General features: G+C 36.6%; 1 protein-coding gene across 4 annotated transcripts in view; it reads left to right on the top strand.

Moving 5' to 3' along the window:
• The window catches only part of ATP8A1 (ATPase phospholipid transporting 8A1), a 116,258-nt gene that overhangs the window by 39,883 nt on the left and 61,818 nt on the right, over positions 1-14,557 (top strand). For 3 of the 4 annotated variants that reach the window (XM_027642666.1, XM_027642667.1, XM_027642669.1), the window contains 6 exons: positions 3,321-3,409; positions 3,933-3,977; positions 6,191-6,263; positions 8,245-8,350; positions 9,547-9,629; positions 9,823-9,872. In XM_027642666.1, the coding sequence (XP_027498467.1) occupies positions 3,321-3,409; positions 3,933-3,977; positions 6,191-6,263; positions 8,245-8,350; positions 9,547-9,629; positions 9,823-9,872 (446 nt within the window). The remainder of the gene's footprint in view (positions 1-3,320; positions 3,410-3,932; positions 3,978-6,190; positions 6,264-8,244; positions 8,351-9,546; positions 9,630-9,822; positions 9,873-14,557) is intronic. The other variant, XM_027642668.1, reaches the window with a different exon arrangement.

Raw genomic sequence — 14,557 nt, 5'->3', positions numbered from 1 at the left:
GCTCATGGCTGAATTAAGCCCTGGAAATTTGGGGTTGTGGTGGGTTGACCTGAACTGGACACCAGGTGCCCACCCAGCCACTCTATCACTTCCCTTCCCAGCTGGACGGGGGAGAGGGTAAGATGGAAAACAACTCGTGGTTATGGATAAGGCAATTTATTAAAGTAGAAGCAAAGCAAAAACTTGCCCACGCAAAAGCGAAGCGGAAAATAACAAGTTTTATTCTCTACTTCCAATCAGCAGCGATGGCCAGCCACTTCCAAGAAGCAGGGCATATGGATCCACGCGTAATGGATCCTTAGCAGGCATAAAAGACGGTAGTGGGTTGACCTTGGCTGGCTGCCAGGCACCCACTAAAACTGCTCTCTCACTCCCCTCTTCAACTGGACAGAAGAGACAAAAAAAAAAAATGAAGAATTCATGGGTTGAGATAAGAGCTGTGAGAGGTCACTTACAGATCACCATCAGCGGCAAAACAGACTCACAGTGGGGATATTACTTAAATTTATTGCTAACAGGATCAGACAAAAGAGTGGGAAGTAAAATAATCTTAAAAACACTTTCCCCTCACCCCTCTTTCCTTTCATGTTCTCCCTCCTCCCCCTCAGCGGGGCAGGGGGACAGGGAATGGGGGTTACAGTCAGTTGTTGTTTCTGCCACTGCTCAGGGAGAGGAGTCCTTCCCCTGCTCCCGTGGAGTCCCTCCCATGGGAGAGAGTCCTTCAAGGATCTTTCTGGTGTGAGTCCATCCCACAGGCAACAGTTCTTCATGAAACTGCTGTCCCATGGGTCACTCCTCCATGGAGTGCAGTACTTCACAGATGAGCTATACCAGCATGGGTCCTCCACAGGGGCCACAAGTCTTACGCGGGAAAAACCTGCTCCAGCGTGGGCTTCCCTCTCCACGGGCTGCAGGTCTCTGGCAGGACCCTGCTCCATCTTGGACCTCCCACAGGGTCACAGCCTCCTTCATGCATCCACCTGCTCCAGCATGGACTTCTCCATGGGCTGCAGGTGGATCTCTGCACCCCGATGGTCCTCCATGGGCTGCAGGGGCACAGCTGCTCCACCATGGTCTGCACCACGGGCTGCAGGGGAACCTCAGCTCCGGTGTCGAGAGCACCTCCTCCCCTTCCTTCTGCATTGACTTCATTGTCGACATTGTTGTTCCCATGTTCTCACTCTGCTCTTTCCTGGCTGGAATTCTTTCTGCGCAACAACCTTCTGTTATTAAATATGTTATCACAGAGGCGTTATTATCATTCCTAATTGTCTCGACCTTGGCCAGTGGCAGGAAGCCCATCCTGGAGCTGGCTGGCATTGGCTCCAGTAGACGGGGGAGGCTTCTAGGAGCTTCTAACTGAAGCCACCCCTGTAGCTCCCCCACTACCGAAACCTAGGCACAAAAACCTACTACAGGGGTTAATTCTTCATTTTGCTTTAGAGTTCTCTTTTAATACTGTAAAATCAATTATACTTCTCACAAGAGATCACTTGTTGTATGTTCTTCCTGTTATGAAAGTATGACTTTGTAGAAGTGTGTCTGAGGCAGAGGGTAGTTCTAGAAGCACTACACGTTATATTTGCTGTTTCAGTCAATTGTGTTTGCAGTCTTGCTTTAAAAACATGCTAAGCTTTTTGGTACACTGGTGATGGGAAACTGTTTCTCTGGAAAAAAATTTACATGCTTGTTTAATTGAATTGTATTATAAACACAAGTATGCACATTGTTGCATTTCCTAGCCTAGAAGTTTTCATAACTAACACTTTATTGCATGAGAATGTAAAAGTTGTTTTTAGCTTTCCAAAAGCAGTAAATAATAAGATAATTTTAGCCATATAGCCAAGAAGTCTTAGGGACTAATACGTAAGAGATGTACCTTTTGGGAAAACTAGTTGAAGGTTAACATGTTCTGTGACTGGTCTGCATAGAAGACAGGGCCTGTGCCTGTACCTGCTGGGCTTAAGATGTATCTGCAGAAAATTTTGTTCTTTTCTTGGCCTTAAAAGGGAGTACAAGCTCCTCTAGTGGATGAGAGTCTCTGTTGAATCTTAACTTTCCTTCTCTTTCATTTTACACAGCCTGTTTTTTCTGTCTCTGTACTTAGTTATTCAGATTCCCAGACACATTCCTTCTTTTTGACTTCAGTAATTTTTGTCTTCATTTCTTAGGTTTGTCATAATTTGCCTTCACCATCGAGAGATAGTCAGACTTCTTTGGATCTCCACTTTCACTTTTTTGACAGATTCTTAATTTGAGCAGATTTTTGTAGTGAGACCAGAGGACTCTATTAACAAAAAAGAGCAGATTTCTGCTTCGAAATATATGAGGGCAGCACATAATGAAGAGAAGATTTACCCCAAGAGATCTTCAGGTTTTAAGAAAGGAAAAACTTTGGTGTTGGGAAATTCCTGCAATTCCCGCTTTCCCTATCTGCCCTCCCCCCCAAAAAAAAAACCAAAACAATTTGAGGCATAAACCTGGCACAGAAAATTTCTTCTAACTGCTGATTTGGCTAAGTCATAATCACTTGGAAAAATTATTGCTAATACATAACGTTATTAGTTCCAGGTAAAATGTAGCTCATCCCTAATCAATAATCCTGGGATTGGTTTTTTTTTTTTTAAATGAGAAATAAATTTTAATGGATTAAAGTTGAAGTTTACCTTTGACTAATAGAACCTTTGGTTCATCCAGATTACTTCATTTCTTCATATATTAACTTTTTTCTTAAAATTAGGTTTAAACTAAATTTAAATATATCACAGATTCTTGTATTTCAGCTTTAAATTTTAGAGTAGTAGTTTCTGGAATGGATAACATGAGGGAAATAGGAGACCTGGAGCAGGTAGAAAGGAATATATGTCCTCTATTCCTGTAATTTGACATTTCTAAACTGTTGCTTTTTACTAATGTTTTGGCTTTAAGAAGATATTTCTATGTGAAAAAGATGGGTTTAGGAATGCATATAGGTACTTTTTTTACCATATTGCTTTCTGTTTTGCTAGCAGAGTCATTGGTCTTCACTAGTTTCTTGCTCTTCAATAATGCATAGAGTGAGGGATAGTTAAGTATAGTGCCGTACCCTGAATCAGGTTAATGTTTCCTGACGTTTCAGTTGATTGATTTGGAAATGGGTATGAAGGCTGTGCAACTGCCATGTTTATGTACTGGTTTTAGTGCTGGGGATTTTTCTGTAAACTGTGAAAATTGCAGAACCGGTAAAAAAAAATATTTAGTGTGTTGATAGTCATGAATTGTACTAGATGTGTCGCTAACTGCCAAATGTTGATGTGTGATGAATTTTATTGTTCATTTAGGTCAAATACATATTTTCTGACAAAACGGGTACCCTGACATGCAACGTCATGCAATTTAAGAAGTGTACTGTAGCAGGAGTTGCATATGGGTAGGTATTTTTATTCACTTTCTTTTATCTGTGTACTTCTGCCTGTCCATAGGCATCCATGCATTAATACTACAGTTAAAATAAACTTACACCTGGCTACTAGCAGTCAGTTTGTTTGTGACTATGAAATGTCACTTGCAAGAAGTATAAGCACTTCTGTCATGACATCTCCTTTTGCAAAGAGGAACAAAAATAAAGTTGAGATACCAAAGGCTTTCTGCTGTAAGGCAACTTCAGTATGCATGTTTTGGCTATCATATAGTCTGATTAATGTTATTACAAAATAAAAGCCTGAGGGAAGACTTGCAAAAATTTGGAGTTTTTTAATTTATAAAACCTCAAGAGAAATACCATATTTTTGCAATTTTCATTGCAACCTAGGCACTAGCAAATTAGTCTGTTGAAAAACTTTTTTTCAGTAATTTAATTTCATTAACTACTTTTTTTATATGCAATCAATTTTTTTAGCATTTGTGATTCTGTTTCCTCTCCCTGTTTCTATTTTCCCATGCTTCTTGTGCAGCCATTGCCCTGAGCCTGAGGATTTTAGTGTTCCTTCAGATGATTGGTAAGCTCTAAAAATAATTTAGTTTGTGGTGTTTTTTGAAGATTGAAGTTTAAAACCAGTGAGTGATATTTTTAGAAACAGAGCTAAATGCGAGATATTTTACTACTAAGAAGTTGTTTTAGTTTTGAATTGATGCAGACTGACAGTCTTAAACAAATTTATGCCATCCGAATTCTGTGGCATTACGTTGTGTTTCCTTTCTGCTGCCATCTGCATGGTGCCTTCATCATACTTTCTTAAACTAAATATTTGCAATATCATTCAAAATAAGCTCAGATACTTCAGGGAAGAAATGTCGTTTACAATCTTTAAATAATCAATATTGTATTTGTTGAAAGTGACAACAAGGTATGTCACACAAAATTATAATGTGTTGTCATCTTTTGTTTAAAATGTTTGAAGGAAAAGTAATCTTTCCTAAATTAGAATTAATAATCCTTTGTTTAGATAAAAAAGAAAAAAAAAAAAAAAAGAAAAATTCCTCCCACAACACACAAAATGTGGCACACATGCACACCGAAAATTTTACCTGACCTGAAAATCCTCATTTGCTGTAGCAGCAAAATGTTTCTTAAACATTTGTGTGCCTAACTGCATGGGAGTGGTTTTATTAAAATAATGCAGTGTTTACATGAAATTAAGCATACTTGCTTCTTAGCTATTTATGAAAATAGACTGGTTTTGACTAATATACACATAAGAATCTTTATAAGCACATCTGAAACGGATAAACTGGTATCTGAACTGCAGTTAAAAGAAAGAACTTAAACCAGTACTTCCCTTTTATAGGCATTGAACATCTTGTAAATACTTACAAAATAAGATACTTAATAAATTTCTTTATGTATAAATCTGTTTGTGACAGTAACATCTGTAGTTCTAAAATTACTAATGTACTAAATCCCAAGTTTTTTAAATATTTAATTTTTTTTGTATTAGAAAGAATTGTTTTCCAGTTTGACACAACATATACTTGCAAATGTTTTTCCTTATTTTAGCGCTGACAATCTGGAAAATTTCTGTCAGAAAACTTTAAGAAAACAAAGCTTAAAGCTTAGACTCTGAACAAATATAACGTGTCTAAAGATGTTAACCTTTGGCACTTCAAGATGTATTTGCCTTGCATTTTAAAAAGAAGTCTTGATGAATGAAAATGCTTCAAATTTCTCAGTTTAATTTTAGTTAGAAAAAGTAGTCCTTGTAGTGGCTGTGTAGAGGAGGTTCTGCATTTTCTATTCCTCCATGGTAATTAGTGCAGGACTAAAACAACTCACTTTTGGTTTTCATAGACAATCTTTAGACTGCCTTTGATATATATGGCTTATCCTTGAACTTAAATCACCTAATGTGTTTATTCTTTTGTATGATTATGTGATCCAAGGCAAGACCTAAAGTAAATGGAAGAGGAAAAAAAAAAAAAATCTTTCCTCCAACTGGGTTCGCAGTTTTCTTTCACTCAAATTCAAACTCAACTAGATTGTCCTAATACTCAACAGTAAGCTGCAGTAACTAGTCTTTGTAGAAGTATCTACATTTTTGAGCTCTCAGCTTCAGCCAGAATATTTGTGCATTTTGAGAGATGTTAGTGCATGGTATTACTTCTCCAGAACCATCTCCTCCTTGCATCTCTTCTGTCCCTACTTCACCACTGTTGCTGTATCTTCTTTATCAGTTTAATATGTTCCTTTTTGGTCATCAGTTTTATATGTTCCTTTTTGGTCGTAATAGAAAACGAACGCTCTCCAAGGAGACTTCTCTAATGTCTGAACTCATTTGTTTACCTCTTCCAGCTACCAGACTTCCTCTTCTACAAACATTTAGAAACCTATTCCAAAACTGCTAATTTTTTGCTAAAATGTGATCTCTTTGGGCATTTATTTTCCTGAAACCCTTATACAATCTCGTTATAGAGATCACAAGACAAGAGGGCACAGTCTTACGCTGTAGATGTTATTTTTACTTCATCCTTCATTATCTAAACTCAGCAGAGAGACTTTCCTGGATTTAAATATATTTATGTATATCAACGTTTCCTTAAATTAGATAAACTTTGGAGATGTGAAACAAGTACCTTTTCAATTCTTTTTCTCACAGTATGTGATTGCAGCCTTTACTGTAACAGCTATAACCCAAAATTTGTCTTTGAATGATTTGTATATAAATTGTTAAAATTATGCTAAAGGTGATCTCTCTTTTTATTTAATTATTTCCAGGCAGGGCCCACAAAATGGAGAAGAAAAAACATTTAGTGACTCATCATTACTGGAGAATCTTCAAAACAATCATGTAAGTTATACAGAAACAATTATCATTGGTTTGTGAGATCAAACCGTTACTTTCAATAAGTTAAAAGATTATGCCCCTAGAAGGAAGATAAATAGTGTATTTACACAAAATCAGCATGACCTCATGGATTCTTTTATATTTGTTGCTGATACATGTTAATTAGGTCCAACTCTTTTCTTTTTTTTTTTTGATGGTGTGATTCAGATGTTGTAAGTCTGAAGTAGCCTTTTGTTCTTCATTCTGTGCGTGTTTTAACGGTAATTATGCTGTTTATATGATGTCATGACATCCATTAAAGCTTTCAGGGTGAGTTAACTTACCATCCTGACATGACTTACCTAGGCTTATACAGGAGTCAAGAGTTAACCATATATATGGTTATATATAAATATATAACAAGCATGTGTGTGTACATGCTTCCATTAGGTTAGATCTTCAGTTCAGATGATGAAATGAAACAGGCGTTTTGGAGGCTGGCGTTTGCCCCGAAGAGATAACACATTTCTCAGGAAGTTAACAGCTTAGCTTATGAATGGACTTAAGAAACGGTACCATCATTACCACTTTCTGTTTGTTGTTTGTACAAAAAATGTTTTTATCTAGTCAGAACCAATAACACCGACCTTAAACAGTGTGGAAATAAATTACTCTTTTCTTTCCCTGAAATTTTTCTTCCCAGGAGGCTAGTTCCAGTTTAACTGGCAAACCATGAAGCATTTTTTTGTTATAAGTGGGGTAATCTTTAATGGTAGACACCTGACTGCAACTCTTAAGTGTATCTAAAGTAGAGGGTATTCATACTTACATGCAAGGGCCATTTGTATTTTGTTAGCAATATAAATAGTAGCATTATTTGAAAGAGGCATTATCTATTACTGCCCTTGTTTAAGTGTCCTTGGTGTGCAAGTGTTGAATCTTAAAAGTTTTCTGGTAGATATGCAGTATTAAATGTGTATAATATAAGCATGAGAGCTATAAAAATGCATTTTTAAAAATCTTTAAAATTCGGGCACACATTCAAAGAGAAGTTTCACCACTCTATTTTAAATGTGTTCTGAAGTGCTTTGGAAAAGAGTGTAATTCAGCCTTCTGAATACCTCTTCGGGGATCTGGAGGCCCTCAGTGGAAGAGAACAGGAACTTGTCCCCATTAGTGTTTCTGCATTATGGAATTAAGTTAGGTTTTCAGAGATTATTGTATTTTATGGAGTAAACGTAATGTTATTCTTAGCCTGCTATTAATCTGAAATACTATAAATATGCTACAAGAAACCCTCAGCTGAGGTGGCAGCTACTTTGAGGGGGGATGCTGGCATTTCTTTTAAACAACTATTCAGGAGTCAGTTCATTCATTTTGCAAATGTCAACTGTGCTAATAAGATTCTTAGCTGTATTCTTCAAATCCAATCAACTATTCTGCTTATTTTCCCCTCTTTTGGCTTAATAATTTTAAATTTTTTCAGCTTTGTACACTTTGGAGTGCCTGATACATTCATCTAAATGTCTTTCTTCAAAAGCAGACTGTCTGATTTTGCAGCATTTTCTCTGTGATTTTCGACTGCTACATCTTTCTAGAGATTCTTAAAAAGTGTTGTCAAATATAGTATTAGACAAAAGTAAAAAAAATTCTTTTTAGTAGAAAACCCAACATCTAAAGAAACTTGTATGAATAAAGTAAAAATCTTTCAATACATCATTCAAACTTACCTTCCCTAAAACGTGCTTATTTGAACTATTCTATATTTCTTGTTACCTAATTTTGATTGTTATAATAGAAAATGCCACTAAATTCTGTTTATTTAGCCAGTATCTAAGTACAGCAGCAGGAAGTTATTCTGTATGCTAAAATTAGTTTTTAAAGGGAAGAGGAAGAATCGTTCATTAATTTTTTTTTTACTTTTACTTGTCCTTATCTATTATTACATTTTAGTTGTTTATTGCTTGAATGATTAATCCCACTCTGATGTCTTCTTTTTCCTTAGCCAACTGCACCTATAATATGCGAGTTTTTGACAATGATGGCAGTGTGTCATACAGCAGTTCCAGAAAGAGAAGGTGATAAAATTATATATCAAGCAGCATCTCCAGGTGAGACTCAAATAACTGAGTGAATTTACAGTAAAGTATTCTATCAACTCAACAAGCAAATTTTATTCAGTTTATTGTTTTTTGAAGTATCTTCCAAAATTAAAAAAGACCTATCCCTCAAAAAAGAATTGGTGTCATCTAAAATAGTTTTTGTCTAAAAAGGATTTAGACTTTTTAAATTCTCTTCAGAAAATACATATGAATGTCCCATGGATTATGTAACGGCAAAGAATAGTTAACCATGCAGCACTACAGAGGTGTTGTCAGGTTGCTGTGGAATTCTAAAGGAACTGCTCAGATGTAAATAAAAATCCAGGCAGGAGACAGATTGATGTCCTTGCTTGCAAACGTGTTCTGTACTTGGTAACCATGATATTGATTTAAAAGAGAGACTGTGTAATTGAAACAGGAATGTTTTTTATAGGATGAAAGTTGTGATAAGTTCTATTAGAGAGTGAGAAAAGATTATAGTGCAGAAAGTCTGATTCAAGCCTATGGTGGTTCACAGACAATTTTTGAAGTCAGGAAATGATGAAACAAGGCAAAATGATTAAAATATGCTCAGCTCTGCTGAGCTTATGTGTTATAAGTTATGATGGGAGAAATTAACACAAAGCACAAAGGGTCTTCCCTGTCTTCCCCAGCTCCCAGGTGGCTATCTCTCTAAATTCTGTCCTTTAACAACTGGAAGACAAGGGGAGAGGTAGGGCCATAAATAAAGCTAACTAGGTCATGGCAGTGTTTTGTTGGGCATTGTAAGCAAATTCCATTGTGACATCCTGAGCTGCTTGGAGAGAACTGATGACTATTGGAGGCGAGGTTGCTGGTTGAAATGTTTCCTGACCGTAGACATCTATGATTTGCAGGAATAACTTAACACTCTTCTCTTCCAAAACAGAACTTAAAGAAAAACCAATGTACCTTGTCCAGTGCCCTACTGAGGAAGGTTTGAAGAGGATGCTCTTCTTACTGAACTGAGGGGGAACTACAAAGTTCCTTTTAGGGCTTTTCTCTGAACTGTAAACTCATTTCGTCGGTTTTAACAGGAGAAACAGAGTTCTTTCCAGCACCACACCTAATTTTAAAATCCATAAGGGAAAAATAGAAGTCAAAAGTAGAAAAGCTTGGACTGTGTCGATTGAATCATGGGGTGAACTAAGAGTTTTCTGGTACATTTGTAAACTAACTTGTTGCAGATGAAGGAGCATTGGTCCGAGCAGCCAGGCGTCTTCGTTTTGTATTCACTGGAAGGACACCTGACTCAGTAATCATAGAGTCTGTAAGTACATTAGAGTAACATTATAATTTACTGTACTTACTTCTACGGTATTTAAATAATCTGTGAATAACTGCATCCCGATCCATATGTTTTGATATGTTGTTTGGCTGGTTTTGGTTCTTTTGCTTGAGTTGTTTTGGATTAATTCATACCTTTTTTTTAATTTGGGGTTTGTGGTTTTTTTATTCTTCAGTTGGGACAGGAAGAGAGATATGAACTGCTAAATGTCCTGGAATTTACGAGGTAAATGGCATGTTTTGTACTTAGTGTCTCTTTGTGAAAATACTTTATGAACTTCTCTCATGGATAAAAATGTTTGCATTTTTTATATTTTTACAGGCAAAACATGCAAGTTGTGTAGCTTTTATCTCTGTAATGTGAACATACTATAGACAAAGCAGTGTACAAGATTAAGATTACACTTCTGGTTTTATTGTAAAACATTTTCAGAGGCTTTTTCTTTTTCCTGTTGTCTACTTTGTGACTAATATTTTTCAATTCTGCTTTTGCTCAAAGGTTAAAAAAAATCTTTGATCTCAAAACTTTAAACATTTCTGTAAAAAGACCATATAGGAAAGTACTCTAACTTCTAAATGTATTTCTGAAAGCCCTGGTGCCTTGTGAGTTATTAAAAAGTAAGTGTATTTGTCTTGACTCATAACATTAAATTTTGCATTTGACCGTAAATAGGCTTGCATAACTATGACTTGTTTAAATACTCTATACTGAAACTCATTATCTTCTGAGCAGCATCACTACAGTGTTGACTAGTTAGTTTTCTTGGAAAATGAGTTTATCGCAAACTTTGCTTTCAGTAAAAATGTTATGTTAAAGCTGTTGGAGTTATAAAGGTACCCATAAGAAATATGGATGGTTTCACTTCTTATGTAGAACTGTTTAAACTGTATCCATGTATGCCATCTGTGTTCTGTTTGTGTGGGCCCTTTGCTTACTTTGGAACAGGATAGGGAAGGGATTTGCACGTAGAGGAAGCTCCTTTTTTTCTGATAATGATTACTTGTAATTGTGCCCGTGGAAAGTGATTGTTCTTTTCCTTCCTGTTCTATTATGTTTCCTGTGAGCTTAGCTAAAGAAGCGAAAATATCAAAAAATAAAACAATGCAAGGCAATATTGGAGAGACAGGCAGAAGATGTATAGGTTGGGTGAAATCAGAGAAGTAGTTGCCTAGTAATACTAGTAGTAGTAATAATAATATGAAGCATAATTAAAGATCACCACAGTGAAAAAAAAACGCTACAGAAAGTTAATTTTTATAGTTTTGAATGTCTTGTAATGTCTGCTTGCAGTTAATTTGGTTTATATATTGTAGAGGACATACTTGAATTTTTTGAGATTTACACCATGGTTTCATTTTTTTGCAGGCATTGCTTGCACTTTCTTTTCTGGAAGGTTAGCAAGTATGTAGAGCAAAGTGGATTGTTGTTAACTGGACATCTGTGAAAGTTCATACTGAATTCCTGGAGTAGCAATGAAGGATTCCTACTTTATTTCTGGTTGTGATTTCATAGATGTTTTTTTAAACTTCTGTATCAGTCTAAAATTTTAATTTAAACAGTGATACTTTATGAAGAGAATTACTTTTAAATCTTAACCTTTGGAGGATTAGATATTTTGTGTGTACCAATCATACAACCTTATTAAGTATTCAATTTTTATAACTGGTTTTGTAATTATTCTGTAATATTTAGCTTTGCTTGGAACTGACTTGTTGGAAGCACTAGAGGTCACCCATGTTCCACAGAAAGAGAGATTTTGACTCCAAAACAACACCACATTTGTATGGGCAGGAGCATGTACCTTCAGAGAAGTAATCTGTATTAATAAAGTGTTAAGAGTTTGCAGGTGTTCCAAATCTTTCCCAGAAAAAAATTCAAATTAATTCCTTACTGCTTTCCAAAGCAAGACAGATGAAGACTCTATACAAGTAAGAGTACAACAGCATCAACATTTGATAGGATAGTCTTTTGGAGAACCACGTTACTGAAGAAAAAATTGTAGGAATAATCAGTAGAGTTGTCATGTATGATATTAGCTTTTTTACAGTGATTATAGTTGTGCCTGTGAAAAGAGAAGCAGACTTACACAACATGCTGATTGTACTTTGTTCATAGCAAGGATGTAGCTGTCAGTCTTAACTGGCAGGTGAGCATACTGAAAGTATTGTACTGGTAGTCCTTAACCAGTTAACAGTTATTTCTAAAATGTAGTGCTAATCTCTGTGGAGCAAATAGTGTCTTAATAACTTGTGCTGAGTTTAGGTTGGCTCCAGTAGTTAAGTTTGCTTATATACCACAGCTGCTGTGGTACCTTAAGTTCTAGGAAGTGAAGAGTTGTTCAGATCCTCTGCTCCCCATACTGTTAGGGAAGGAATTGTGCAGTGTTGTGCCTGCTCTTTTATTCTGTCACTTGGAACCGTAACAAACAGAAAAACTGCAGCTGTCTCTTGGCTGCCAAAACCAGCTCCTAGGGTATGTATCTGCAGGTCAGGGGAAAGCAAGGCACTCTGTCAAAGATCCAGAAGCACAGCATGTCTTACGTTTGGTGTCATCCCTGTGCCAACTATGTGCACTGTCTTTTCACCTGGGCCAGTGTGAAAAGGAATTACATTTCGAGTGTGTGATTCCTTGTGTCATTAAGCGTAACTTGTGTCCACTATCAGTGCACAAATTGCACATCAGTCCTTGCATCAGCATGTCATTACCAGTAGTGCTACTAAATGAGGTTTTGATTTGTATCTGCTTGTTTTCTTAGAGGACTGAGTTACATTTTTAGCACCAGAATCAATTTTACTGGCAAGTATTGAGTATGTAGATAGTAATAATATCTCAATATCTGGAGTATGTACTGTTGGTTTAATGACTGATTTTCATCTGTATCCCTGGGGCATACCTCCATAGCCTAGCAGAAACTGTCTGTGATAGTTACAGTTTAAAGCTTCTTGTCTAAATTTTTATATTTTTTATTTAGAATGCCAGTGTATTTACCTGAAATACATACCTTGACTAGTCTCTCCTGTCTCATCAGTTTTATGAATAATCCACATTGCCTTGACTGTTGTACTGGGCAGACAGAAGGCCTCCTAGAGCATTTTAGACCTTACCTCCTCTCTGTCATTCAAAGAGGTCCAGAATGCACTGATCCTGTTTTGTGACTGAAGACTGATACTTTCTAAAAATTAACAAAAGAATGAGTGACTGACAGAGGAGGTATCAAAACCTCTGTAGCAGTGTTTGTCTTCTGTGGTTGTTTCATCTTAAACCAAGTCATTTTAGAGTAACATCAAGAGCTACTTCTTAAAGTGGCAGACCATGTGACTGAGGGAAGTATTTCTGTCCCTTCAAGATGCTTCTGTACATTTGTGATCCCATGGCAGCTCCATGGGAATTGCCAGCTATTCTTCTTCCTTGTCACAGCCCAAAGGGTTACCCAGCCAGAAGGTATACAGAGATCACAACAGTGGGTTTGCAGGATTTGGTAGCACACAAGGACACTGGAGCTTTATTTTCTCCTTTTTTTTATTATTATTATTACAAATTACTAAAAATTACTGTTAGTAAAGGCATGTATACACACACAGCCCAAGAATGATTTACATGGGGGTGGTTCTTAGAGAGTGAGGCTCCCTACTGGGTACAAGGAAGTCATTTGTGTGGGGCACAGGCATAAGGGGGTGCAGGACACCACCATATGCATCAGTCAATAGATGCTGCTAATTTCTGTTTATCACCTGGGACAGCCAAGAGATAATGGTGTGCTCTTTTCTCCCAGACCAATTTTTCGTTTTCTAGATTGTTGTCAATTCCTGCTTTCTCATAATGTTTTCTCCCTTTTCCAGACAAGTTGTAGTTACAGTTTCTTGTTTTGTGCACATTGATGGTATCTCAGGATGTCTCCAATTTCTAGGCTGGCAGGTGTTTTCTCTGTCACTGTTTCAGCAGACATCTTCTGTTCAGTATTTTTCCCTTATAACCAGGTCACCTTTAGGGCTGCTCACATCACTTCTGTGGTGAAGAAGCAAAATAAAACAATGGTCTTACGCTGACAGTTATTTGTAGTAGTGCAATTTTGGGGTTTACTGTAGTTCACCAGGAAATGGAAATAAAACTGTCACTGCAGTGAAAAGACTCATAAAAAGTTAGAAGTCCTTGACAGTAACTCTTAGTCATTAGCTTTATTGCAGTTTTACTGAGAAAGTGTATGTCAGTCAAGATTCAATATCTATCTTCATAGCTAAAGTTTCAAAATGTTACAGGAAAACATTGGTTATTCTCTGATACATCTTCAGTAGAATAATAGGCAGCTGTATGCAGGACTTTGAGATTGCAGTCTTGTATTGCAACACAAGTACAAAACTGCTGAGTTTTTACCTGTCAAGGGCAAATATATCGAATTATTGTTTATACAAACCCTAAATCTGAGACTTGCTTTTATTTTAGGCTGCTTAACTGCAGTTTAGATGATCTTAATTTTTCTACTGTTGTCTAATTGGATCCATAGCTAGAGACTGTCTCAAGGCTTTTGGAATTCTGCTTTTCTGAGGGTTTTTTGGATTAGGGGTTGAAAATGAAAAGGAGCTGCAGCAGTTAATGGCTTTATATGCTCATTTGCGAAATATTCACAGTAACATAGTAATTTAATATTGCTGTTCAGATTTCTTTACTTGAAGCAAAGTGCACGCACAGGTGGAATAGGAAAACATTTTCCTGAAGGTACTCTTCAGTCAGTTACTTCACCATTAATTATAAAATTCTTTCCTCCACCTATGTCCATACATTCCCTTTACAGGATGTTTTACATGGCAGTCTGAACTTCAGGAACCATTCATACAATAATGCTCTTTGATTATGTATAAATGGGATGAAGTTCCAACAGGAACCAAAATCGTAAAAAGACCATTTATTTCCAT

The sequence above is a fragment of the Corapipo altera genome, unplaced genomic scaffold (assembly GCF_003945725.1).
Source record: "Corapipo altera isolate COAL_440 unplaced genomic scaffold, ASM394572v1 22, whole genome shotgun sequence".
Classification (NCBI taxonomy): Eukaryota; Metazoa; Chordata; class Aves; order Passeriformes; family Pipridae; genus Corapipo; species Corapipo altera.
This window is presented reverse-complemented; position numbering and strand designations above follow the sequence as displayed.